The 26,742-nt window shown below is 48.0% G+C and overlaps 9 protein-coding genes across 9 annotated transcripts; 3 read left to right on the top strand and 6 right to left on the bottom strand.

Annotated features, from left to right (window-relative positions):
• Window positions 1-2,199: 2,199 nt before the first annotated feature.
• Window positions 2,200-4,558, bottom strand: EJ05DRAFT_531596 (uncharacterized protein). The gene is made up of 2 exons (XM_033749038.1): window positions 3,664-4,558; window positions 2,200-3,597 (listed from the first exon to the last, which is right to left on the bottom strand). The coding sequence occupies exons 1-2, from the start codon at window positions 4,108-4,110 to the stop codon at window positions 2,551-2,553; spliced, it is 1,494 nt and encodes a 497-aa protein (XP_033600901.1). The 5' UTR covers window positions 4,111-4,558; the 3' UTR covers window positions 2,200-2,550.
• A 430-nt stretch (window positions 4,559-4,988) lies between these two features.
• Window positions 4,989-6,825, bottom strand: EJ05DRAFT_475759 (seryl-tRNA synthetase; the record flags this gene model as incomplete). Its single annotated transcript, XM_033743884.1, has 1 exon — window positions 4,989-6,825. One exon carries the CDS (start codon window positions 6,823-6,825, stop codon window positions 5,293-5,295), a length of 1,533 nt encoding a protein of 510 aa, XP_033600902.1. The 3' UTR covers window positions 4,989-5,292.
• A 4,249-nt stretch (window positions 6,826-11,074) lies between these two features.
• Window positions 11,075-11,895, bottom strand: EJ05DRAFT_351552 (uncharacterized protein). The gene is made up of 2 exons (XM_033741007.1): window positions 11,757-11,895; window positions 11,075-11,432 (listed from the first exon to the last, which is right to left on the bottom strand). Exon 2 carries the CDS (start codon window positions 11,422-11,424, stop codon window positions 11,113-11,115), a length of 312 nt encoding a protein of 103 aa, XP_033600903.1. The 5' UTR covers window positions 11,425-11,432; window positions 11,757-11,895; the 3' UTR covers window positions 11,075-11,112.
• Window positions 11,764-12,489, bottom strand: EJ05DRAFT_438664 (phosphatidate cytidylyltransferase; the record flags this gene model as incomplete). The annotated part of the gene is made up of 1 exon (XM_033741839.1): window positions 11,764-12,489. A coding segment is annotated over one exon (726 nt), but the record flags the coding sequence as incomplete, so codon positions are not given.
• A 510-nt stretch (window positions 12,490-12,999) lies between these two features.
• Window positions 13,000-15,505, top strand: EJ05DRAFT_492770 (ATP-dependent rRNA helicase SPB4; the record flags this gene model as incomplete). The annotated part of the gene is made up of 2 exons (XM_033746056.1): window positions 13,000-13,141; window positions 13,620-15,505. 2 exons carry the CDS (start codon window positions 13,000-13,002, stop codon window positions 15,503-15,505), a joined length of 2,028 nt encoding a protein of 675 aa, XP_033600905.1.
• A 679-nt stretch (window positions 15,506-16,184) lies between these two features.
• On the top strand, window positions 16,185-18,828 carry EJ05DRAFT_537824 (uncharacterized protein; the record flags this gene model as incomplete). The annotated part of the gene is made up of 2 exons (XM_033749410.1): window positions 16,185-16,435; window positions 16,491-18,828. Exons 1-2 carry the CDS (start codon window positions 16,292-16,294, stop codon window positions 18,825-18,827), a joined length of 2,481 nt encoding a protein of 826 aa, XP_033600906.1. The 5' UTR covers window positions 16,185-16,291.
• A 2,205-nt stretch (window positions 18,829-21,033) lies between these two features.
• On the bottom strand, window positions 21,034-21,659 carry EJ05DRAFT_485583 (uncharacterized protein; the record flags this gene model as incomplete). Its single annotated transcript, XM_033745462.1, has 3 exons — window positions 21,034-21,107; window positions 21,142-21,333; window positions 21,575-21,659. The coding sequence occupies 3 exons, from the start codon at window positions 21,657-21,659 to the stop codon at window positions 21,034-21,036; spliced, it is 351 nt and encodes a 116-aa protein (XP_033600907.1).
• Window positions 21,660-22,351: 692 nt separating this feature from the next.
• On the top strand, window positions 22,352-24,440 carry EJ05DRAFT_475760 (MFS general substrate transporter). The gene is made up of 3 exons (XM_033743885.1): window positions 22,352-22,871; window positions 22,920-23,057; window positions 23,109-24,440. The coding sequence occupies exons 1-3, from the start codon at window positions 22,523-22,525 to the stop codon at window positions 24,338-24,340; spliced, it is 1,719 nt and encodes a 572-aa protein (XP_033600908.1). The 5' UTR covers window positions 22,352-22,522; the 3' UTR covers window positions 24,341-24,440.
• An 851-nt stretch (window positions 24,441-25,291) lies between these two features.
• Window positions 25,292-26,362, bottom strand: EJ05DRAFT_351759 (uncharacterized protein). Its single transcript, XM_033741008.1, has 4 exons — window positions 26,034-26,362; window positions 25,931-25,953; window positions 25,707-25,783; window positions 25,292-25,646 (listed from the first exon to the last, which is right to left on the bottom strand). The coding sequence occupies exons 1-4, from the start codon at window positions 26,046-26,048 to the stop codon at window positions 25,330-25,332; spliced, it is 432 nt and encodes a 143-aa protein (XP_033600909.1). The 5' UTR covers window positions 26,049-26,362; the 3' UTR covers window positions 25,292-25,329.
• Between the last annotated feature and the right edge of the window lie 380 nt (window positions 26,363-26,742).

The raw sequence follows: 26,742 nt of genomic DNA on the forward strand, positions 1-26,742 counted from the left end.
CTAGTAGTAATCTATACTAATATAAGTAAATCTACGTAAAGTTCTTCGAACTTACTTAAATACCTATAAGTAATAATACTTCTTAGTTATATAAGTGCTATATATTATAGATTTAGTACTACTATAAGTAATATATAACGGAAAGCGATAACTATAATAATATATAGCTAGATTATTAGAGCCCGGCCTAGGTCGGGGTAGATTAATAGCTTTTAATATATCGGTAATATATACGAGATAGGGATTATTCGAAAGCGTCTATTTCTATACTAATTACTTTAGAGTATTAAGATTTTAGGAAACTATATTATAATTATTATTAATTTATATAGATTATTACGAATTATATTATTACTAGCTAAGGATAGTATAAAAATTAGTAAATTACGTAAATCGTACTAAATTATAGTAAATCTATATAAATCTATATCTATAAGAATCGGGTAATATACCTAATAATCTAAAAAACTCTATAAAGAGTTAAGAAGTTTTTTAAAGAAAGGAATATTTCTAAGAAAAGATTTTAATATAGGTAGTACCTAGGCTTACCTAATTATATTACGTAATACGCTAGGCCTAATTAGATAATCTTACCTATATAAGAAGTTAAGATAGATAAAATCTAGTTAATTAGGAAAACGCTTATATAAATCTTAGATTAGTAAATATTAGTAAGTATCTAAGACGAAGCGTAGAGAATAACTAAGGTCTTATAAGACTTAGAATAGGGATATAGAGATAGGTAATAATCTAGGTTACTAAGGGCAGCTTCCTAGAGAGAAGGGATAATTATTAGAACTTAGCCTTAGATAGGACCCGACCTATACGTACCTTAGCTAATAGGGTTAGAAGGTAATATAAAGGGCGGTAAATAGTCACGTGCTAGATAGATTAGCGTCTCTTTATATATATACTCTCGGATTCCTACTAAAAGGGTTCGGTAGTAATTCGTTCTATAATAGAATACACCCTATTATTCTATCTAACTATACTACTATCTAATAACCCTATTCTTACATTAGATCTATAGGCGATAATACTAGACTAGTAGAAACTATACTAGTAAGTAGTAATAGCGTAGGAGACTTTAGATTAGATACTATAGCCTTCTTACGTCCTAGTAGCTAATAAGACTTATAGATAATAGTATTCTCGAAGGTAAGGAATATAGCCTCTAGTAAATCCTTTCTTACTAGACTATAGATCTTATTAAGGAAGGTAAGAAGCTTATTCTAGTTATCTAGACTCTAGTCTAGAAGTATTAACTATTTCCTAGTATGACTAGATATTCCGAGCTTTATAGTAAAGTCTTAAGTCTTAAATAGCTAGTTATTAGTACCGAGAGCCTTATTAATTAACTACTAAATCTCCTCCTTATATAACTCCTTCTTAAACTTATACTAGGCTTCCGTCTTTAGTAATATAGCCTTAATAATCTTTCTAAAACTATCTACTCTAAGTTACTAATTTATATAGATAGACTATATTATCTTATTAAGAGCCGCGTTATTATTCTATAGATTCTTCTTCTTCTCCTCCTTAACTATATCTCTATAAACTAAAGTAGAGTTATTAGTATTATTAGATATATTATCTAGTAAGGCTAGAGGATCGCTTAATAAGGGTATATTAGAGGGCGCTAGTAGTATATTTTTACGCCTCGCCGCTATCTTCATAGCCCTTAATACCTTATCTATACTATACTAGAGCGCCTTTAATATAGATATATATAGCTATAGCCTAGAAGATAGTAGTAGAGGTTCTATTAAGTTATTCTATCTAAATTAAATATCTTTATACTACTTAGGAGATATAATAGATAGTATAAAATAGTTAAAAAAATACTAATATATAGCTAATATCGTATAATACTAATATATAATAGGTATTTTAATAGGTATATGAGTATTCGTTAACGATGCCGTAAAATGTTAATTATATATAAAAACGCGTGTTGGTGGCATAGACGTGCATCGGGCGCTAAGCTTTCCCATGTAACTATGGACAAACGGATGGTCTCACGCGAGCTGGGTCGGGTGTCTAGGGGCTTTGAGCTCTGGAATGCTCAACAGGTCTTGTGCTCAGCCGTCGTCTTTCTTCTTTTCTTTGGAATGCTTTGGTGCTTGTGATGAAGCTTTTCTTTCAAACCACCTACAGGTGCTAAGAGAGCTCGGAATCTCCCATTCAATTTTGTTGGGACTTCATCTGGTTGGCCGTTTCCTCTTTCGGTTTGCTGCCTGATGTGTGCCTCGGCTGCCCTAATTTACATCACGAGAGCTCAAGGTGCAGTGTGCACATGTACAAGACACTTTGGTTCCGTCTAAGACTCTCGCCGTAGCATAACCTGCATGAACCTGCATGCTTCATGTCCGTGTGATATATATGTGTAGATATACTATGTACCTTTCATTACAGCGTGAAACCATCAAACCATACTTCACTCATATCGTGACCCAGGGGTATCCGTGCCGATTCACCAAGATGCGCCGAAAACTTCTCTTAACACAATCAAAAGTTCAAAACTTCTTCATCGCTGTACAATGCGTACGCTTAGTCGTCCCAAGGGAAATCAGCAGCTTCCACTTTGGTGCACGTCAGATACGGCAGGCCACCCCCTTCTCTCCCAAGATCCAGCTCCAGGTAATTACGCATCAGAGGTTTAACCACGTCGCGAGCCAGGTTCTTTACTTCATCCATTCTTCTCTCGAACCTCTTCAGGTTCTCTCTATTATAGGTCTCCGGATTTATCTTTAGAAACCTCTTCAATTCGTCGTGACCGAGATAGGCGGAGCCAGCGGATCCTATTAGCCTGAATATCCTGCCGGTGCTGGAGCCCGTCGCAGGCACGGGTGGTAATGGCTGACTCATCGAGTTGTTTCTACCGTGTGATCGCGCTGGATCCTTGAGTATTGGCGGAGGCATGGGCGTAGTATGCTCTGCCAGCCATTGTCGAAATAGAGACATGGCGAGCCAGTCCAGCCAGTGATTTGAGGGCGTCACTCGCTCGCCTCTTGAAGTTGTTAGGGTCAGTCGAAACAGTTTGCCCTCTATCTTCGCCTTGATCTCGTCTAACTCATCGACTTTGTCCTCGATCAACTCCATGACAACTTCCGGCGTTTGTCCGCGTAGTTGACTGGAACCTGTCGGCCACTGGCCCACAACATGAATCAATGCTTCCGAGAATATTACTTTCGATCTTGCCAGATAACCGAGCTTTAGATAGCTTGGTGGATATTTCGCAATCTGCTTGAAAAGGCGGCCCTGGAACCGAAGCAAGTGATGATCTACTCTGGGCCCTATAACCTCCAGCGCATCGTACATATCGGCGAGTTGTAGGAGTGTCTTGCACTGAACGTAGGCAACCGCGATATTGACAGCATCAAGGGCAGGAGCGTAGTTGTAGAAGATGCGAAATAGATTGTCGTAGTCTTGCAGAAGGTCATTCATGGGATCTTGCGCGGCTTGTGCTTGCTGGACGTTCAGGGTGGAGAAGTTGGCCATGGACCGGAAGAAGCCTGCATTCGAGGGTGGGGGTTTGTTTCGTACCGGAGGTGGCTGTGGAGTATGATCACCTCCAAACAGCGTCTGTGTTGCTTCCTGTCGCTGTGTTAGCACTCATCTTGTGCAACATGCCAGCAGGGCCGGCTGCTGTGGTTTGCTCACCTTTTGCACTAGGATGGGCAGATCATTTTCCTCCCCATTTCCCCAGTCCAGTTCATACCTCCACCTCTTCTTCTGACCTAATTCTCCAGCTCCAGTCCTCACAAGCATGGCATCTTGCGAGCCTGGTCCTGAGGGCCCGTTGGACTCGGTCGTGCGTGACCATTCCTCGCTCGTTCCAGCCTCAAAGAAGCCGGAGCACTGCGACAATATCAAGCGATGCAACAAATATCTCTGATCTTTCCTTCCGTCCTGTGATTTCAGTATTATCTCGATATCGCCCGTGTGCGTAAAGACTGGGAATTCGTTCTGTGGCTGATATGCTGATCCACCATAGTGGGAGCGGTGCGGTCTATGCCGACGCACAGTTGAAGGTCGTGATGTCGCCGAAACGACTGAAGGAGTCCGCCGTGTGAGTGTCCGTTCTGCCGAGTCGGGATAGGAGACCATAGTGTTGTCGCAACGCGCTGGAAGAGCAGCGATGCCTCACTATACCGGACTCGTGGTTGGCGACAAAACACAGCGCGCGAAGTGCATATAGAGATCAGACGTTCGAGCCGCCCGGCAAAAGGTCTTTGTGACTCTCCTCCGTGATCGAAGCTGAGGTGTCAATGCACTCACTGCAGGCTGATTGGATTTCGTCCCAAGGTCCGTACAAGGAACAGGTCCCTTGAGAATCACTGGACAGCGGGGCCGATGAGGTGAGGCTAGTATCCGACGCCAGGAACAGACGGGGATAGGTGGACAGCCGAAAATCACGGGAGTTTCTCAAAGGTGTTGCGATACATGGACAATGATTGTCTTCGCTGCTCAGTACGCAGAAAGTGTTTCAAAATCGATTTACAAGTCGTAAAGCGAAAGGCGCGCTCGTCCGTGGCGAGTTGAGCCCTAACTCACCCGATGCATCTGTTGCATGTCTGCGGCTTCGGTTCATCCGTATATCCATAGTTGCATGGGAAAGCTTGGCGCCCGATGTTCGCCGTGTCACCAACACACACGATTTAGTATAATCGACATTTTTATCTATTACTACTATAGTATACTTATATAGTATCTATAACTATATAGTATAGTATTAAAGAGGTAGTATAACTAATATATAGTACTATTAACCCCTAATACCTCCCCTATATCTATCTAGAGTACCTTTAAATATAGAGGTATATACCTAGCTAGACGTAAGAATATCTCTATATAACTACTCTTTTTTTATAGTTTTAGAGGTATTATAGATAATATAAAGTAATATAAAGGCTATAGAGATATAATAAGGATTATATAGAACTAATATTTAGTAATATTTAGTACTATATAAGTATTATACGGCGGTAATAGATAAAAATGTCGATTATACTAAATCGTGTGTGTTGGTGACACGGCGAACATCGGGCGCCAAGCTTTCCCATGCAACTATGGATATACGGATGCGGATTGGTCACTGCTGTTCCGCCAATAGAAAAGTGTAGCCGCACCAAGACGATCCAAGTGTGGCGCAGTCACGCATCTACACAGCTGCCCATGAATATTTTGATTCAGCTTCGCTTCGATCCTACTCCAGTGAATATAATACTTCATACATATGTTTATACAGTCAATACCGTACATCCATGAATGTCATTCGACAGACGTGCACTACCGACGCTTGATAAATTCGGCGCCGTCCATCCATGGTCGGAGTACCTCCGGTATCCTCACACTCTTCTCTGCAGCATCCCAGTGGTTCTCGAGTAAGCAGGCGAGGACTCTAGGCACAGCTAGGGCTGTTCCATTCAATGTATACGGGAATTCTAGTCGTCCACCTTTATTCTCAATGCGAACTTGCGTAGCTAGGCGTCGTGTCTGATAGTCGGTACAATTCGACAGCGAAGAAACTTCTCCCCAACCTTCATGCTTCTGTTGCCGTGATGGAAAGTATGCTTCAATATCCTGTTTCCTTGTCGCGCTGGCTCCGAGATCGTTGGATGGCATCTCCAGAATACGGCAATGCAATCCCAACGATTCCAGAATTTCCTTCTGCATGTCGAGCATCTCTTCGAAAATCTGTTGTGACTGTTGTGGCTTTGGCTCGCCAAAATGTTCACCGGAGCAGTTATCAGGAAGAGTCCAGGCAAACATCTCAACCTTTGTGAACTCATGGACCCTGTATAGACCTTTTGCGTCAACACCTCGTGCTCCTGCCTCAGCGCGATAACACCTGTTGACGCCAATAACCTTGAGCGGAAGATCCGCGTCTGGGATAGATTGACTTGCTTTCATTGCAGCCAATGGTATCTCGGCGGTCCCAGCAAGTGCGAGACTAGGTCTTCCTTTGTCTTTCTCTAATTGTTCTAGAGTATAGATCTGTTGCTCCTCGCCCTGGTCGCGAGGTTGGAATCCACAGGCAGCCGCCATATGAGTGTAGACAATCGATGGCGGAGATACTGCCATCCATCCTCGCTTCCTGGCCACGCTGAGTGCATACTGTATGAGAGCATACTCCAACATGGCACCTTCATTGATGAGGTAATACCAGCCCCATCCGGAGGTAGTCGCAGCAGCAGTGAAGTCCAATAGTTGCAGCTCTGTGCCAATATCGACGTGAGATATCCCGACACCTTCTGCTGGAGGTGGTGGCTCATTGATATAACCAACAGTGTGCGGTGTGGAACCAAGGGGTGTTGAGGTACTGGAAAGATTTGGGAGTCCCCAAGCTAAGTCCTCTATCTGCTGTTGTATTGACTTTTGCTCCTCCTCAAAGCCACTCAATGGAACTTTCAAACTTTTTGCTTCTTTGATAATCGCTTCTTTGCTTAGGATCTCTGTTGTTGATGCGGCTTTACTTTTGCCTTTGGAGACCACCTGTTTCAGCATCGCTTGTAGATCATTGTTTCGAGTACGGAGCCGCCTAGCCTCATGCTCACAGGTTTGCCATCTACCAAACAGCTCAGCTATCTGCCATGAGTTTCCTTCTAAGCTAGCGTAGTTGCGCTCGACGCAGTTTTGGCTGTACAAGCCCGGATTCAGTCGTATGTGCTTTATGTCCAGGGTCGGCTTTGGTGCAATTGAGGGCCTCACGTAGGACCTAGGATGCTCCGTAGTCCGTCCATTCCGAAATGCTTTCCTCCCGATGAATCGAGCAGGACAACACCTTTTCAGCATGAGTACCGATGTTAAAATCGTGGTCATGAATACAGAGTCACGAGATGTAACAATGTCAGTCAGGATTGAAACTGCCAAGACATCGGCGAAAATTCGGAATAGCTATCCAAGCAACGCGTCTCACGCCCAACGCGTCTTCATCGATTCACTGTAATTCACTGTCAACGGAAGTGTCCAATGGAAGTACGACCTCAATGGCAGACCGTGTCGCTGAGGCACATGTCAATTTGAAAAGACGGGCAGAAGAACACTTGACAGCCTCCGCCCTGAAAGTCGCACGCCATGAACCCAAACCACCAAACCCCTGGATTTGCACTTCGAAAGAACGCTTGGCGGGTATGGGTACCCCGTATCGTGTATCCAGATCATCCTTTGAATGGGACCGACAATGAAGTCCATGTTCTTCCTTACCCCTTGACTCTGTTCCCAAAATCATCGTGGCGCAGATTTCATGACATCAACCCCTCCGGTACTACTGATTCTCACTACGTATGCCGCCATTGCAACAGAGACCGTGGCGAACCTCCTGCGCATAAGCGCAAACTCTTTCTTGTTGCTGAAAGACTGTGCTGGGGCTTTGGGGCTACATTGACTTTGAGTAAAGACATTAATGAGATGCTGTTATGGCAGGTCAACTACAGCCTTGGGCTCCTGGATCCATTCATTGAACCTCCAGGACAAAAGCCCGGTGGTACATATAGTCAGAACAACGAATGGTACCCGTTCGCTTCGGAATACGAGATGGAAGCGGCTATGACTCTGGTTAGTAAGCCGGATGCCTTTTCCAAACATTCATTCAAAACATGGCTCGGAATTTTGGATGCATTCGACCCGCCTGCAAGCGACGTTCATGAGCCTAGGCAAAGCCCTTTGGCAGATACAGATGGGAATGCTCGACGCAATGTTGAAGAGCTAGCTAAGGAGAGCATTACTCCAAATCAAAACAACGTCCTACAGCCAGCATCCTGTAGCAGAATATCACAAACAGACAGTCAGATCGGCTCATACAGAACACTTGTGAGCTTCTACGCGCTTCTAGATAAGATTGAAAGGACATCATACGTCGGATCACGCTTTCTGGAAGCTTATGCAGACCATGTCCGCAACGATATATGCCAGGACTGCTGGTTCACGCATCTCGTGAAACCCGATATGTCAGACGAAGATCATGCGTCACTTTTCATGCCAGAGCAATCGACAAGTGCGGCTTCCACATCAACACTTGCATCGCAAGCACAAGTACAAGAACAAACTGCATCACTAGCGTCGTCTTCCGCTTCAAGCTCTAACTTGGGAGCAGTCATGCAGCAACCAAGTACGCAGCTACAACAACGGAGACATTCACCGCAGCCGCAACAACCCGATCAAACCGCAACGCCTGTTCAATCTGAAGCATTGTGTGTCAGTACAGGGTCGTTCGGTAATTTGTCACCAGCGCCAAATTCATTTTTGCCAAATAGGTCGCACGCTTTCTCACCTCGACAATACTTACCGCCCACCTCCTTAGGGACTGCGATCTCTAGCCGGCATGAGGCTCCTTGTGCCCGCGGCCCGGCCCTACCAAATAGTTCTTCCACTTCTGCCCTTTCAGTCGAAAGAAACCAATCCATACGTCTTGCTTCAGTCTCTAGCTCATCGACTAAAACATCACAATTCCCACATGTTCCATCATCGGAACAAGCTACGCCTTCAATGCATGCACAGCGATCATGTCCGACACGAGCAGCATATCCTGAGAATGTAGAAATAGAGGGATTAGCGCGGCCGACCGGAGGTGCAGCATCATCTGAACAACGAGCAAGCTCGCGAGGAGCAGCGTCACTCAATCAAGGAGCCATATTTTCACCATCTCAAGCGAAGTCTTCAACAAAAGCAGTGCAGTTATCTGTTGGAGACCATATAGGAAAGGATGCTTCTGACGGTCTGGGATCGCCGCAAATTCCGATATCCACTCATTGCCGCCGACTATGGAACCATGCTGGCTCAGCCGCCCAGATCAAGAACGACTTCAAGGCCGGAAACCCGCTTCAGGTCTTGTTCAATATTTATAGGGTGCCAGGGTACGCTAGGGTCCGCGTGCAGGCATACTTGGAGAACTGTGCTCCGCGAGCTTACGAAGAAAAGATGACCCTTCAATGTGTATACGCTGCGCATATTCACTGTACTGCCTGCTCTCCTTCGTCCATATCAGAACGGAAAGAGACGGAGCTCGCTGACAAGTCGACACAGCCAGTCAGTCGAAGGTCGAATGAAAATGGACATATAACAATCTCTGCAACCCTGCAATCGGCCTCGTCTGTTATGACTGATCCAAGACCATTGAACTACTTTGTGGATACGGAGAACGCTGTCCTGCACTCTGCACTTGATCCTGCTCCTTCAACCCAGCCGCTCCAGAGCATACGTGGAGGCAGTTGTCATGTAGCCAGTAGAGCTGCTTGCTACACCATGGTACCGAAGAAGCCGGATACTCCAGCTCGTCCGCGTGGCCTCGGTTTGAGCATCATTGCACCAACATCGATCACGTCGCTCCCGTCATCGAGGAATTGCCGGTCGCCAGGTGCCGATGGACGCATGACTGCCAGTGAAGGAGGATCGTTGAACAAGATACAGGATACGAGGAAGAGCGAGAGTGCCCCTCAAATCGGATCGACAGGAAGATGGAATAGGACTCGTGCTAAGAATCAGAGTAGTGTCGATTCCAGTTCACGCGCTGTTGTCTCAACCTTGTTTTCTACTGGTCAATCAACTTGCCTTGCTAGCCTCGAATTCTTCTTTGCTGGATTATTGCCAACTTTGACATTTTACGATGCCTACGGTCTTGTGGGGCGTCACGGTGGCAAAGTTACCGCTGTACCTAGCAAGAGGACAAACTACGCTGTCCTCGGCGCCGATGTCGATTCCATCATACACCAGGTGATAAAGCAGAATAACATAAAGAGCATCACTGAAAATGGTCTTTACGAGCTGATTCGTTGTTTATCTACGAATATCGAAGTCAGTAGTGCTGCGGGTTCTCGTGCAGAAATGCGGCATTCTGTCTCGTCACCACATCATATCAACGTAGACCCACGGCTTGAAACTGCTGGCAGAATAGCCAGGGAAACCTCGCAGCGCGTTGGGGTTTCGCAAGGTCCTATGACGAACATACAAACCACCTTGAATTCTGATATACCCACCATTCCAGTCCAACCCACTCACCGAGTTTCAACGGACTTCACGACTGGTATTCCGGAAGGAACTGTTCAAGCTGGAATAGGCTGTTCGAAACAGAATACCCATCCTGAGCCTGACACTTCGAGGGAGACTGTATCAATAGCGAGCATTGAACTGGTCCCATCGCCCAGACGGTCCACTAGTCAGCAGAAGACCATAGCACGCGTTCCCTCTCTCGCATCGCCTTCGATGTCACCCACACGTGAGCCCGACAGAACAAAGGAAACCGCGAATCCCTCATCAATGACTGCCCCTGCAGCACCGTCTACAAAAAGTCCGAAGACTCCAAGCAGTGGAAACTCAGCAACGAACCGCCGACACGATGAGTTGATCAAACGGTGGAAGAATAACCACCAAAGTATCGAGCGAGAACGTCTGGGAGGGCACAAACCTGCACCAGGCAAAACTAGTGACAACAACCAAGCGGCCAAAATCGACAGCCCTCTACAGTCCACTCCAAGCCAGCGAGTACAACCATTCAGCTCCTCGGCCAAGGACAAAGCAGCATCAATCCGCACCCCCAGCTCCAAGCATATATTAACTCCCATCCCCAAATCTTCGCAACTCCCAAAACCGACCCCACCCTCATCCTCCCAACCAGCCCGAAACAGCGCCCTCGCTGCCAAATTCGCCTTCCTCACCACACCACTCCCTCCACTCCCAACCGCTGTACCCGCAAGAAACTCTCACTCCCTCTCCCGAACGGCCGCATCCCAAAAACCCCCATCTTACAGCCAGTTGCAGTCGACACTCAAATTCTCATCCAGCCCAGTCCCTAAATCCGAACGCTCACCTTCCAGTCAAAACGCACGCCGCACCCCGCTTCGACCGACAACCTCGAATCGCGGCTCCAGCGCTTGTCCGATTATGTGTGACTCGCCGAGTCCGCCGCCCATGGTGCGGGGGAGACTGCATGGCACTTCGACTCCTAATGGAGCTTCTAGAGGAGGGAAGGCGGTGAGGAATCATGGGAGGAGTGCGAACGGGAATGATGTGCCACCGCCTTCGACCGCGGCATTTTGAGATTGATATGAGTTGTATGGCTGTAATCGTGATTGGATCGTGCAAAGCTTGATTTTGGTTGATTTTGGCAACTCATCATGCCTTGGATAGTGCTCTGGAAATGGGCTTGCGTCTCCGGGACATTCTCGAAAAGGAGAGGTTCGGGGCTTTGTGGCAAAAGTCGATTAGTATAGCATTCCTGGTAGCATGTGTTTGGAGATACCCCCTTTTGCACGGCCTAACATAGCGTAGCGTTACGTAGCATTGCGGAAGCAAGCATAGCACACACATAGTAGTATAAAGCTGGCTTGATATCAAGATCTGGTTTTCGCAAAGTCGAATTTGCCAGTACCCAACAGCACTTTGGCCTCTCCCTCCCAAGGAGAAGTTAAGTCGAGAGCGACGCATATTTCGAACTGTGGATCTTTCAGAAAATGGATCAACCTGAATTGAGGTCTTCTCTATCGACCGCTCTATACCGCGATCCGACACAGACACACAGACACACAGACATAAAACGAACAAGAAGAGCGGAGTCTGCAAATCCCATCCCACGCTCGCGTATACCGACCGCCCATGCATGCCCAAGTAGAAAGCCATCATCATGACACACAGAAGACGGACGTAAAAGAAAAATGCCCTCAAAAATGCCAGAACCGCTCGTAGGAAAGAAGATCGAAATCCGTCATAGCTCCCAATGGAATTGAGAAAAAAAATCGTATTCATGCTGCAAGACGTACTATTCCATTATCCGTGGCCAAAAGTGCGCAAAAAGGCCCACAGACCGGCCCCACACAGCACCGGAATGGTCACGTTGTCGTCCCAGCCAAACAGATCGATTGCCTCGCTCACGCTGCCCACGAGACCGGCCCAGATGCTCATGACGCCGAGTGCGAGACCGCCTGAGATGGTGACCACCTCCTTGGACACACCGAGCAGCTCCCGGACCTGTCCTGGAAGCACGAGCGCGCCCTGAAATGCGAACGCGTAGCGGCCGGTGTCGTACTCGGCGGGCGTGTAGTGCGAGATGACGCCCCAGAAGAGCCCTGCGGTGGCGATACCGGTGATGAAGGCCGCAATGCTACCCGCGAGACTCTTTCCGCGGCGGACTTGCGGGGTGTATTTGCCCCATAGGCGGCCGAAGGTTGATGCGGCGGTGTCGCACCAGGAGAGAAGGAGGATGCTCATGACGCCGATGTCTTTGGGGAGGAGTAGGAGTACGAGGTATGCACCGAGGAGATAGGATATGGTGCCGTTCCAGCCATCGACTTCGGATTCGCGCATTAGGGCGCCCAAGCAGCGGATGTAGAAGCGGTTCACCGAGGGGTAGTTGTGGCGGATGACGTCAGTTGCGGCGATGGGGATGAGCAGAGTGAGAAGGACAGGGTGAATTGAGGTGGGTTGGCGGCCGGTAGTGTAGAGATAGAGGGTTACGAAGCCAATGGAGACGTGGAGGATCTTTCGCGGGATCTCGTGTTTGTGGATCTGTAGAATGGTCAGTTTGCACGACTATGGTAAGTCTTGTAGACCGAAGCACATACAAAGGTCCGCCATTTCTGGTGTATAGGAATGAGACCAAGAGGACTTGGGCTGCGGCTCATTTGTCTCCAGTATCGCTTGTTTGCACTTTCGGGAGAGAGCAGACCGTTGGTAGTACCATTCGGAACAAGTGGTTCGGACTTTTTCACCTGATTACCGGCCCTTTTTGACGGCACTGAATTCCTCGCAGTGAGACCACTCATATTTCGCCTATTCCCATCTAACGCAGGACTCCTGCTGCGGGTTCTGGCCCTCTTCTCTGGGTCGCGGTCTGAGCCCGAACTGTCTTCATCAATAGGCGGAGGAGATTTTATTCTTGAACCGCGCATGGAGCGTGTAACAGGACCAAAATATCCATCTTTGCCTCCTGTCTTAGACGGTGTCTCACTCGGGGTGGGAGAGGGTGATATGACGCGTGGCGTCTCTGGTATTCGCACACTTGCCATGGCGTGTTTCCAACAAAACTCGAAAGGAGGGAGACTTGGCGAATGCGCAAGACCGGAAATTCTGCTGCACAGCTGCGGCAAGAGGTATTCAAGAGGCGTGAAGGGACAGCTGGATATCGCGGAGGCGTCCTCTACAGCTGGTGTGATTGCTATTGTAATGGAATGCGCCCGGGCTGAATACCGCGACTGCGTTGCATGATCTAGAGGCGTTTCGGATGCCACAGTTGGCACTGGGAGGGAGAAAGGCCCGTAGAGGACCTGTGGGCGACAGGGAGCGTAGGAGAGGTTAAGGTAGTGAGTTTGTGGGCGAAGACGAACAAGGCACGCGGACAAAGGACAGAAGAGGCATGTTGTCGTCTGTAACTTTCTAGCGACTCGCGGCAAACAGCGGGTCGCACCCATGTGATCCATCGGGCTTGGCGGCGGTGTTAGCTCCGACATCTAGGAAAAAAAGTTATCAGTTCGTGAACATGAGGCTCATGAGCATTTCGAACATGTGCAGCAAAGCGATATCAACTAATGATCTTCTACGACTGGCGTAATTCGTCTATCTGTACTCCAATAGCTGTCGCGGCTCAGCCAGACTTCCCAGAATGGTGCCCAAGCAGACAGAAAAAGGCACATCAAGAGCTTGGGAGGCGTTGACACCAGCACTATCAGAATGGATCCTCGACTATGTATCGAGCAGAGGCTTCAAACAGATGACTCCAGTACAGGCTAGCACAATTCCACTGTTCCAGCAAGGGAAAGATGTTGTGGTTCAGGCTGTCACAGGAAGTGGAAAAACGCTAGCGTTTCTGATACCTTTGGTGCAGCGACTGCTCCGTGTTGACGAGCCCACACGCAAGCATCATGTTGCGGCGATCATAATATCGCCGACCAGAGAGCTTGCGAAGCAGATCCACACCGAGCTGATATCACTGCTGAGATTCCACGGACCCTCTGCTGCAGCCTTACGGACTCAGGATGACGACTCTGATGCTGAGATGGATGGGGACGTACCAGAACCCGCATATCCTGCATCAACGCCAAAGGTCGTTTCTCAATTACTATCTGGTGGCAAGAACACGAAGCCGGCCCAAGATTTGAGTGCATTTCTCAAGATCTCACCTAATGTCCTTGTTGCCACCCCAGGTCGCCTGCTTGAATTACTTTCATCGCCGTATGTGCACACGCCACAGTCCTCCTTTGAGGTCTTGATCATGGACGAAGCAGATCGGTTATTGGATCTTGGCTTCAAGGATGATCTGCAGAAGATCTTGCAGCGGCTCCCCAAGCAGCGCAGGACCGGTCTATTCAGCGCTAGCGTAGAGAAAGCCGTTGACCAGCTCCTGAACGTTGGTCTCCGCAACACCATTCGTGTCACCGTCAGCGTTCGTGGAGAAACAGGGAAGCTGGACAAAAAAACGCCTGCCAGCCTCCAAATGACCTATCTAGAACGTTCACCTTCACAAAAACTTCCCACCGTCATCAAACTTCTCAAGACCCTTAATCCAACACCACAGAAAACGATAGTATACCTTTCTGCCTGTGCTGCTGTTGACTATTTTCATCATATGCTTCAAATCCTGCTCCCCAACTTCGCAATTCTTCCGTTACACGGTAAATTGAGTCAGCACATTCGCGAGAAGAATTATGCCAAGTTTGCCGACTCTCTCGCTCCCTCAATCCTTCTTACAACCGACGTCGCCGCACGTGGTCTTGACATTCACGCCCTCGATCTTGTCATACAATTAGATCCGCCGTCGGATCCAAAAACATTCATACACCGTTGCGGTCGCGCTGGACGTGCTGGACGTGCTGGGCTTGCCGTGCTGTTTCTCACACCACAAGAATGTATGCCTTACGTCGAGTATCTGGATGTTCAGCGCACACCCATCCGGCCATTGACGCACCCGGACGTGTCCGTCACGGCGACCGACGCGGAGGATGTGACGTCGAAGATGCGCAAGGAAGTTTTGACCGATCGCGCGCTGCATGATAAAGCCCAACGAGGCTTTGTGAGTACAGTGCAAGCGTATAGCAAACATGTTGCAAAGAGCATATTTCGCGTTGGAGACCTTGATTGGACGGAGATGGGTGCAGCCTGGGGACTACTGCGCTTGCCTCGCATGCCGGAGCTGAAAGGATGGGAAGGTGACAAGACACTCGGCGTGGTCTGTGATTACGATACGTATGAATACAAAGACAAGCAACGAGAGAAGGCGCGTATCGTCGCTTTGGAAGCATGGAGAAATGGGGATGGCAAAGTTGGAGAGGGCAAGGAAGAGCGAGAGAAGCGGGAAAGGAGAAGGGGAGAAAGTGTGGCGTGGAGTGAGAAGAAAGGAAGGTTAGATATGCGACAGGAACGACGTGAGAAAAAGCATAAGCGGCGTGAGATGGAACAAATAGCGAAGATGACACCAGAGCAGCGAGCAGAGCGCGAGAGACTCGAGAAGATGATTCAAGTTGTGAGGGAGGAAGTGAAAGGGGCTGAGAGCGAATTCGAGGGGTTCAGCGACTAAAGAGTCATAGCTCTTCAGAATCTAGTTGCTTTCATGCCAAAACAGAAGATAGTATTGCGACGCGGCAACCATTGAGGAATGCCAAATGTCTGACTTCTAACTGTTTGGCTCACAACTCTCTTACACTTCGACTACTCATACTACACACGAATGATCTCGCCAAGCTTCAAGGCTGGTTCGCTGCCTCACGTTCGGCACAATGTCAGAAGAGCGAAAAAAAAAATTCAGGGGGTGAGATGGAATTCGGCAAAACAAAACTGCACCCCTGGGTATTGAACCCAGGGCCTATCAAGATGCTGCAGAAACCGTTCCCCTTAGGATGGTTTTTTTCTTCCGAGTGCGCGTTGGAGGCCCTTAAGCCATCAGTGCCGCTGACTGAAAGCCTCCAACTTTTTAAAGAATATAAAGCATGAAAAGGCACCACAAACGTGTTTTGGGTGTGGCTTCCTCACTCGCGTGCAAACACGCCGTGCACAACATCTCGTTTGCATTCACTTGCTATCACACGGGAGTGAAAATTCTTACTGGCAAAGCGGCCACAATGACGTGTTTGCTTGCACGATATTCAATATTGACATAGTTCACTGCGGCGACCAGTGTCCGCCCGCACGCGCCTAAGCTCTACCGTCCTCGCATTCACACTCTTCTTCGTGCTTGAGCTGCTCTAACACCCCAATACACACACTTTCGCATCATCTCTATTTCAATCACGATTGTTCCATCACGCTCCCAATCTTCACACGACACTCCTTTTCATCTTTGCTCACCATCTCAGACCTGATCATCATGGCTGGGTCCAAGCTTTGGATGAGCGTTGTCAGCAAGCTGTCAGCGAGGAAGCAGAAGATAGGATCTCAGCCCATCGTTGCCCAACAAACTACCAATGCTGCTCATATTGAGTCTGAGCTAAAGCTTGAGGACCATCTCCATGTACGTGCTATATTCCAACCTATATATTGTTAACCATCGGACTGACGTGTTAAAGGACCAACACACTGATGACAATCGTAAGAAGATCAGTCACTCTATCAAACGCTTCTGGGCCCGTCATGTCAAGCATGACGCAAACACGAAATTGGTCGATTGTGAAGAAGAAAGAGTTGAAGAAAGAGAAGAAGGCCTAGTCAACAGTGACAAGTATGGCTCCTTTGTAACCTCCGCACCTCCTGAGGATCTCACCTTCGTCGGAGAGTTGGCTGTGGAGGTCGTTAGCGAGGATCAGTCCGATATGCAGGATTCTGTCACATCTCCCGTCACTGACAACGTCGTTCGCCAAAACGAAAAGTCCAACGAGAGTATCGCAATCATGGATTCGATGGTAGTCAGACTGAACCAGGCCACGGACGACGGCGACAGACAAGTACGATTCATGGAATCTGATGACACACTCCGTGATCCTGAAGCACCTACTCCCGGTGCAGTCGCAGTTATCTCACCGAGCCTGATCAATCTTCGCGGTATCGATGCACGCACTCCTCGATCTCCAGCATTGAACTTTGCTGCGATAGCCAACGATAGCTTTCAAATGTATCTAAGATCTATGAGATCACCCCAACTCATGATTACGAACTGCGAACACGAAGCTGCAGCATCGCAGGAATGTGGTACGGGTGCTCAGGAGGGCTTAGTGGACTCAGAAAGTCTCCCTCATTGCATCACTGAGCAAGCATCTGAGGATACGCTTCGCGACGCTGGCTACACTACGTTTCCAACCCCTTACGACCGCTCTGTAACTGATACAGCCTACATCACGAAAGAGCCGAGCACGTCTGTCCTTCCGCCAATGATGTCCCCACTCGCCGTGTCAGATCATATCAAACCGGATGAGCGATATGGAGAATCACTTGAACATGACGGTTCACTGCCACTTGAGCATGAACGTTCATTGCAATCGCTCGCCTCTCTCCATGAGTCAGGAGCTGCTGCTGAGATATATGTGAATGCGTACGATTCAATCATGGCACTAGAAAAGCTCATTAGCGAGATAGACAGGATTGTGGGCGACTTCAAGTCACTCAGGGGTCTCAGAAATATCTCTCGAACTCAGACCAGGGTCAAGCACCATGAAAATCACCTTCCAACAATGCCGGGCCATCCAACCGGCGCTGGAATCCAACCAGCTGAGCCGTCTCAGAGCGATCTATTGACTGATACATCTGACGCAAGTTCATATGCTCCAATCGACTGTAATCTCGACTCTCTCGAAGAAGAAGACTATTGCAATACAGCGGTCGTGCATGAACAGGAATTGACTGCTCTGGAGGAGCTACACAAAGACTCTGTCTTGGTCAAACCTACATTCAACCTGAGTCAGATCTTGACAAACTGCGACATTGTTCCAAGAGCTAGTGCGACTGTTACAGACGCCACTCAAATCGACACTGTTAAAGAACCTCAATGCGCTGTACAGTTTCGATCGCAAGAGAAGCAGAGGGTGTCACCAAGTCTCTCCTGTGACTGTGGAGACGAGAATGAGGATAACAAGGGCAAGCATACTGTCCTTATCGAGCACAGCCCAGCAACTGCATCTTTCTCTGACTCTGCGACAAACAAGGGCAACCTTTCCGATCGTGGTGCAAGCCACAATGCACATGGCGGCATCTTTCCAATGAATCAAGACCAGGACCAATCGCTGTCCTATCCAGACGTTGGTTTCTCAAAGTTGCCGCTACTATGCGACCTTAAATCAAAGCATGAAATCACGAACAACCAAGAAACGAGCCCTCGCATTGACTTGTCTGAACAGACTCCCAATCTCCCACAAAAAGCCACAACCACAAAACCACATTGTCGATCCCGGTTCTTCAACCAAGGCCAGCTAATTCAAAGGGGGCCCACGGGCATAACCCACCCTCCCATCAGAGCCATACCGACCAATAGACAACCTCCACTCCAATTCCCCATCCCCCGCCGCCTCAGCCGCGAACACACGCCAATCCTCCTCGCCAAACTCGAAGCCGCAGCCCGGACCTACTCCACGCTCTCCACCACCCCAGCACCACAATACGCCCTCGTCACCCCGGCAGTCTCCCTCGCTCAGCAGGCGTACAACCTCGAGCCCCTTCTCCAGCACCAAGACGTCCCACCGGCGCACCGCGTCCGCGGCCATCGTGGCAGGGGTGTCCTCAGCGCGATTGTACACGCGGCTGCAGGTGCCGTTGTCCGTGGCCGGTCGCCGGTGGGTGAGGTGTGCGGCCTCATGTCGCTGCGAGAAGGGGTGGCGGAGGTGACTCCTATGGAGGTGTGGCTGGAGGGTGCGTTGGAGAGCGTGGGGCTAGTGAGGGGGTTTGTGGGCTTGAGTCCTGAGATGGCTGTTGTGTGAGGTGGCTAGGAGGGGATGGGAGGGTTAGGGGCGGGTGGGTAGGATGGAAATGGGAAGGGAGGGGGGATGGTGGGAGAGGTGAACAGGGCATACGAAATGTATTTTGCGTAGGAGAGGGAGCAGGGGAGGATTGTATAAGTATTACAGTAGCATATTCGGGCCAGTCTGGTGTAGCGTAAGAATGGAATGAATATGCTTGAAGTACGAATTTTGAAAGACAAACCAAGGCACAGTAGATCATCATGTCCGTGATAAGTCTAGAATCATATAGAGACTAGACGTGATGTACAGTCTACTAGGTGGAAGCTATAAGAAATAATATTATCATGTAGGTATTACCTAGATTCTAAGTAGCAAGAGTAGAGTTATACTGTTAGAGAGAAGAGATGAAAGTAGTTTCTTATCTTAATATAATTCTATTATAGAAGAGATATTAGACTAGATAGAGAATCTACCAGACTAGAGAGTATACAAATACTACTACTATGTATCTATTAAGTGATTCTATAAAAGTATAAAAATAATATTTTGATAGAGAGAAGAGACGATAGTAGTTCCTCTATTTAATAGAAGACTATTATAACATAGAGATTAGAGTATAAGAGAAGTATAAATGTTTAAAGAAGTAAGTAATATCATTCCTAATTAGATATTAAGTGTTTTTTTAGTAGTAATAGTATAGTAATCCTACTAGAGAGAAGAGACTATAGTAGTTTCTCTAATGAGTAGAAGGCTATTATAGTATAGAGATTAGGAGACTAGAGAAATTTAGTTATGTAGAGAAGTAAGACATTATATACTTTTCTATATATCTAGTGGATCTTGAAGTATGATTCATAGTATCTCTAATAAAGAGAAGAGACTATATTAGCTTCTTGGTTTCATAGACGTCTATTTTGCTATAGAGATAGGAAAATAAGAGAGTTTTATCTAGATAGAGAAGTAGAAGATTCTGTAGGAATCAAAGATATCTATTTAACAGCATCAACTCCGGCTCTTTTGTTCATTCATTTATGATATCGAACACTTGGGGAAGACTCTCTAGCAAGCCGATGAGCGGATGGATATCATCCATTATCATATACTTCTTATCGATGTGAACGGTCTCTTCTTGCCCGACGGTTCTGTCGTATATCTGCAGCTTGCGGCTCCACGACTGGGGTACCATTTCGAAAATTGCTCATACCTTCTCTCGACTTCATTGGAATATTTGAGGATTCCAATCCGTGAGCCGTCTCTATGATCGATGAAAGGCGGAATCTTGACTCTAAACAACGCTGAATCTGGTATTTGTAGGGCTGCGCTCGAATTCGCAGCGCTGCTGAGTCGCAATTTGTACTTGTCCACGCCCAGCCCGGCACTGCGACATGGAACTGTCTGTCTTGCATGTTTGCTGGGCCCCTTATCTGTGCCCGCCCGCAGTCAGGTGTGTGCCTAGCGAATTGAACGGCGATTAATATCATGCGACATTGTCTGACAGACCCTGTTATGTATTGGATGACGGAAAAACTTAATTTGCGATAAGGCGTATATATTAATGTGTTCCAGCCAGCAAGTACATTTATCAAACTATTTCATAGCTAATGGCTCACACTCTGATTTCATAAGAAGTAAAGTAGATAGAGGAATACGACATATGAGTGTTACAGAAGCCGAATAAGTATCAAAGATAGCCTTGTATACAAGGAAGGAGTTATGCTTAAAAACCCTGGTCAGAGCAGGCAAGAATGTGTCCTTGATCTGAAGAGAGCGCCCGAATACTCATTCAGTAAGGGGTCGCTCACGACCATAGCGCATTTGCGTATATCAGTTCTTCTCGGACCATGGCGTCTGCTTCAAGGGATTGCAGTGGCACATGAATCGATCGAACTCTAGGCAAGCGAATTCCATACCGACAAGTTAAACTGCCATCGAGATACGATGTGTAGGAATTTTGCACATGCATCTTTTGACCTGTCAAACTCACCAAACCATAAAAGATCTCTGAGAAGACATGCTTAACTGTGTGAAATGCTCGATCTCGATGACCATGACCATGAGGAGGTAGTCGTTAGACGGTTAATTCGCATCCATCATGCTCTGAGTAACTGGATGCTGAGTTCCCGACTGGTAATCAGCGCAGAAATTCCCTGACAGACGAAGTTGAAAGTGATGCGTTGTTCAATTTCGCGTGATCTTCCTTACTTCCTCAGGATGCAGGTCAACTTCAAGGACTTGAGAATACCTCTGAATTCTCGCCGTACTTTCGGATGAAGTGATCTATACCACTTTTTGCTTGAACTGGAGAAGTCTAGCAATTTCATGGAAGCTGTACCTTGTGGCCATGCATCTATGATCGGGTCAAGCGGGCCTCCTTTGACGACAGTGATCGTTGCAAGCACGAAGAATTTCTGAACCTGAATACCCTGGTCCAGTAGCCAAGGGTCATGACCGTCGGACGACTCAGATGTACGGGGACACGGATGAACCCCGATCTGATTGACGATAGGACGCGTCCCTGCAATTTCTAGAGGTGGTCTTCAGGTGATTACGCAAGAAGCTGGAGACACCAATGACTTTTGCTTTTCCAGATCATCGAAACGCCCTCTATTGCTCAATATACGGCTCGGAGGTCCTTATCATTTCTAGCGAAGTAAGGACTGTGGATAAAATACCTGACTTGAGCATTAGGAAAGGTTTATGTTAGAAATGCTTTCGTTATGAACCCACATATCGGAATTTGAAGGCCAACAGGTTTAGACTCATACTGATAGCTCGAGTTATATCGTCGAGTGTCTCGAGGACTGTGATTGTGACACACAGCTCCTCTCGTTTCACGCCAGCCTCATTCATGACCTATTCATACCCCTTGCATCGCTTAATCACCCCTTGCTTTGTCGCATTATGATTGATATTGTAGTAAGCTCTATATATCACAAAGACTCTTCATCGCACTGTCGAGGTCAACATCTCTGGCTAGCTGCTGCGACGAAGAGGTCATTCAGACCCCAGCAGACAACGACGACTGTCGATACTCGGGTATTACAACGTGTAGACTTCGTTCTGTCAGCGTACAACCGACCCACACCAGCTTACACTCTAGGAGCCACGGTGAGTGAGTAGTGGTAAATTCGAGGAATGGAGGTAGAGGGTAGACGGGTACTTTTACCGTATGCATCCAAGCGTTTGTGGTGGATATAGGCGAGTTTGTCGTAATAGCGGTCATCGTTTATCTCTAACCCAACAGTGACGGCGTCCGCAACCTCCGGCAGCAACCTGGCAGCGTGTAGGGTAGTGCACATCATTGCATGAGTGCGAGGTGGTGTTGGGGTTGAATATTGGATGATATATTATATTGAACAGTTCAAAGATCGGCGCGCCGAAGCCCGACCCGCCGATGGATTGCCGCGTGGGGTTCGCAACGCTAGCCGAGCACTAGAGACTGGCCCGTGCCGCTCGCTGTGATTGGGCGACTGGTGGCATTCTCGGGCCCGATATTCCTTCTCGCATGCGAACGATGTGATGCCTTGCGAGCCTCATGCGACGTTGAATCTCCGTCGGACATTTTATGACTCCCGAGCATGGACTCTAACTCTCCAGTGTATTATAAGATGCTGGCTGCCTGCCCTCAATCCATCTCATCATGCTTGCCATCTGACTACCTTTCTGGACAACCATACAGTTCGCCAATCCACTGATACTGTCTGCTTTTGAAGATGGCGTTGGACAATAAACAAACAGGTTCCCCTACCATGCAGGACCAATCGTCCAGAGAAGCTTCCCCAGAACGACACTCCATAGAGAAGCCCCAGTCGATTCACGAGAACTACGGGGTACAGCGAGCGTCTTCAGACATCGACGAGAAGAAATTAGCGCCCGTCCAGTCTGCTCAACCAGTATACCCAGGATGGAAGACACTGCTGCCAATTATAGTCTCAATTTACATGACTTTCTTTCTCATCGCTTTAGACAAGACGATCATTGGTGTTGCTATACCCAAAATCACAGATCAATTCGATAGTTTGAACGACATCGGTTGGTATGGCAGCTCGTACCTATTGACCAGTCAGTTGATGCTCCTACGTTGCCCTTTCATTGCTGATAATTGAGCAGCGGCTGCCACTCAACTGGTCTTCGGCAAGATCTACCAGTTCTACTCTCCCAAAACCGTATATCTCATCTGTATCGTCGTCTTCGAGCTTGGCTCGGCAATTTCTGGAGCCGCACCGAATTCAGGAGCTCTCATCGCCGGTAAAAGCTCTCTATCAAATATGCTGCTCTCACGCTGACAATGTACCAAAGGTCGAGCAATTTCAGGCCTGGGAGCCTCAGGCATGCAGAACGGGTCTGTTATCATTTTCATGCACATCGTACCGCTCCACCGTCAACCCATCTTCCAGGGCCTCATGGGCATGGTCTTCGGAATCTCGAGTGTCCTGGGCCCTCTCCTCGGTGGCGTCTTCACAGACCATTTGTCATGGCGATGGTGCTTCTACATTAACCTTCCCATTGGTGGCGTTGCATTCGTCGTCATCTTCTTCATTATGAAGCTTGACATTCAACGCCCGGCAAAGCTCACCATTCCGCAGCAACTCCTCAAGCTCGACCCCATTGGCAACGCATTCTTCGTTCCCGGTATCGTCTGTCTCCTCCTCGCCCTACAATGGGGCGGTGGCTCATACCCGTGGTCCAACCCACGCATCATCGCTTTACTTGTCCTTGCCCCGATCCTCCTCATCACTTTTATCGTCTCCCAATGCATCCTCGGCGAACGTGCCATGGTACCTCTACGCATCGTTCGCCAACGTTCAATTGCCGCATCCACTCTCTTCGCATTCTGTGTTGGCGGTCTTATGATTGTCGTCATATACTACCTACCTCTCTGGTTCCAAGCCATTAAGGGCGCATCTGCTCAGAAGTCCGGCTTCATGCAAATCCCCACCATACTCTCCATGGTCGTGGCATCTGTTCTCGGTGGCGTCGCAATCAAGAATATCGGCTACTATGCGCCATTCATGATTGCAACATCCGTGCTTACAGCCATCGGTGCTGGGCTATTGTCAACGCTCAATCCCGCTTCGGGGCATCCGCAGTGGATCGGATACCAATTCATCTTCGGTTTTGGACTTGGCCTCGGTATGCAGCAGAGCGCGACCGCAGTGCGAGCCAGTCTATCCAAGAAGGATGTCAGTATTGGCGTGGCGTGTGTATTCTTCTGCATGACGCTGGGACAAGCACTCTTCCTCGCAGTTGCACAGAGTATCTTCCAGTCTCAATTCAGATCAAAATTGAGTGCCATGACTGGTTTTGATGTCGCAGCAGTTATCGGCAGTGGAGCAACAGAATTCCGACAAATCGTGCCAGTGCAGAAATTGCCGGCAGTGCTTGAAGCGTATAGCGAAAGTGTGACGAACACTTTTTATATTCCAGTAGCGGTGGCGTGTTTGAGTATTGTTGGGAGTGGGTGTGTGGAATGGAAGAATATCAAGCTAGCAGAGAAGCCGAAGGAGGCTAAGGGAATGGCGGAGGCTTGATATGAACTAAAGGCTGCATTGTAGGCGTTGGCTGTAGCATATACTGACTCCACTCATTTGAGTAATATGCTGATATGCATTAATACATGATTGATGACCATTAACTGCTTTCGTTTTTTATTTGTCTCCGGCCTGAATTCATACCAAAGCATCCCCTGAAGACAAGTATTCCGCGTCAGGTCATGGAACTACTACGTGGTGTGCCACGCGGAGGGTTGCAAACATCCGGATGTCCGGGTCGAGGTTGCAGCTGCCACCTTACCAGTTCCCTGGTTCAAGCATGATTCAGTAATTAGCTGCAACCTCATCTGTTTCTAGACAATAAATTGTGGGGGCATCCGCGAATATAAAACCTGGCGCGCTACCCCTTTCGCCACCTTATCCTAACAACCTCTTCCTATTTTAACTTCTGACCTCTTCTACCATAAGGCGATATGTACTCGTTAACAAAGAGCACACGCATCCTGCATTGATGTTTGGACACAACGAGATATCCTTCGTCCGCTTGAAGATGATACCACGTCGCTTCTTACAGCAGCTATGCGTTGACGTCGATTCCGATGCGGTGAAGCAGAGGCTTACGAACTAATCATGATTGATCTACAGGCGTCAATGCAGAAGGCGTCATTGTACACTAAGAGCAGGGAGTTCATGGCGTCAGCAAGATGCAATCGAAAAGGCTGTTCTCAAATAGCAACATGAATATCCGAAGAAACCAAACACGAAAGATAACCTCTTGGGAACCAATTGTTGTGTTTATAGCGTCCAGTGTCGGAACTTATTGCTTGTCAGCTACACTATGTCTTGATCCATCGGGGGGGGGGGGGGGGCATATCAATCATTCCCGCTCTTTTAACTTCCATATCATTCCTCAATTTCGCCTAGGTCCTCCAGATGAGCTCCAATGGCAATAAAGTCTGTTTCATCGGACAATTGCCAACCTTCATGGCCGTTCCAAGGCGCCTGAGGCGACAATGGAGATCGCTCCTCTAAAGGGTCATTGTGTGCCCAAGTCGACCCATCGTTGTCTTCGTCATCTTGATATAATTGTTATAGCCACGAGGTATGTTGTAGTTGTGAAAGACCTTACCATTATCAACACTCTCAGCGTACTCAGGACTAGCCCCATCCGCGGCATTCTCGTTGCCCTCATCATCTTCCCGGTTGTCGTCATCGTTATCCGAACTGCTGTCATCCTCGTCCTCATTCTCATTGCCACCATTCTCTTCGTCGCTGTCTTCGTTGTTTGTATAACTTCCACTATGGTTGCCCTCACTGTCGTCTGACTCTACACGCCGGCCATAATCTGTTATAGATAGTATTGTCAGCTCGTTAATGGCCAACGATCCACCAAGAGCAGGCTCACAGCCATTTTCATCGTTTTCGGGAGCCATGTATCCCCCTGGATAGCTACTGTTCGTTCGAGATCGATCGAGGATGTGACTAAGTCACTTTGAGTTGCTAAGGAGATCAAAGCTCCCTCTCTACCGAGTCTGAAGAGGAGGTTCATATATCGAAGGACTGTGCGAATTAAGAATTCAGTATAACTCAATGGTCGGATAGAGATCACAATTTATCGGACTCACTTACAAGAACGCTGCATTCGCATCGCCCTGTCGAGACCAATGAGCACTGGAATCTACCAAACCACCCTGGGTCTTTGACACCAGCATCCGAATATACGGCTCCCTACTTGAACTGACCTCATTACCGCCTATTAGCGTGTGGAAACACGAGATGTGCAGAAGTTGCTTCGTGGTTGGCACGACTTTGAACGGTAGGGAGAAAGTTCGGTTGTCCCATTCAAGCTGGACCGAGAAGAGACCATGTCGGTATCCTTGTTTAATGAGGAGAAAGCGTGGGGTTATGCCTTTTGTCCCCTTGTTATCGTTGACTCAGGCAGCTCTAAATGCACTGCTGCCTGTCTCACGCGGCACAAAAGTGTACACTTAGGATATTTTCTCTGGGTTGAGAGGGTATCATGAAGCAACAGACAGACTGGCCGCGTGACTCATTTCAAGGCTGACCAGGTTCAAGAAAGACTGCCTACTACATTGGTTGCTTTGTCCAGCATTAGAGCCGTTTTGGCGAGTTCGGATGAGAACATCGAGAGCCAGTATTTCCACCAAACGGCTCTCAGATGCCACTCGTACAGATACTACCATCATGGAAGCGCGCCATGGGTAGTAGCAACAGAGCCACTCCACCAAGTCACGATCTTCGGCAATGATGCGCTCTCCAGCCAGGGTCAGACTGGCCTTTCTCCAACACCATCCTTCTGTACCACAACCCGTGAGGAAGATAATGCTTCCAGTATGCAATAGCTCTGGCGCTTAGATGCGTCTACACTTCCAGGCAATCTTGATCAGAAATACCTTCTCTCATTGCAGAAAATTCAGACT

Source organism: Pseudovirgaria hyperparasitica, assembly GCF_010093815.1.
Source record: "Pseudovirgaria hyperparasitica strain CBS 121739 unplaced genomic scaffold EJ05scaffold_7, whole genome shotgun sequence".
In the NCBI taxonomy this organism is placed as follows: Eukaryota; Fungi; Ascomycota; class Dothideomycetes; order Acrospermales; family Acrospermaceae; genus Pseudovirgaria; species Pseudovirgaria hyperparasitica.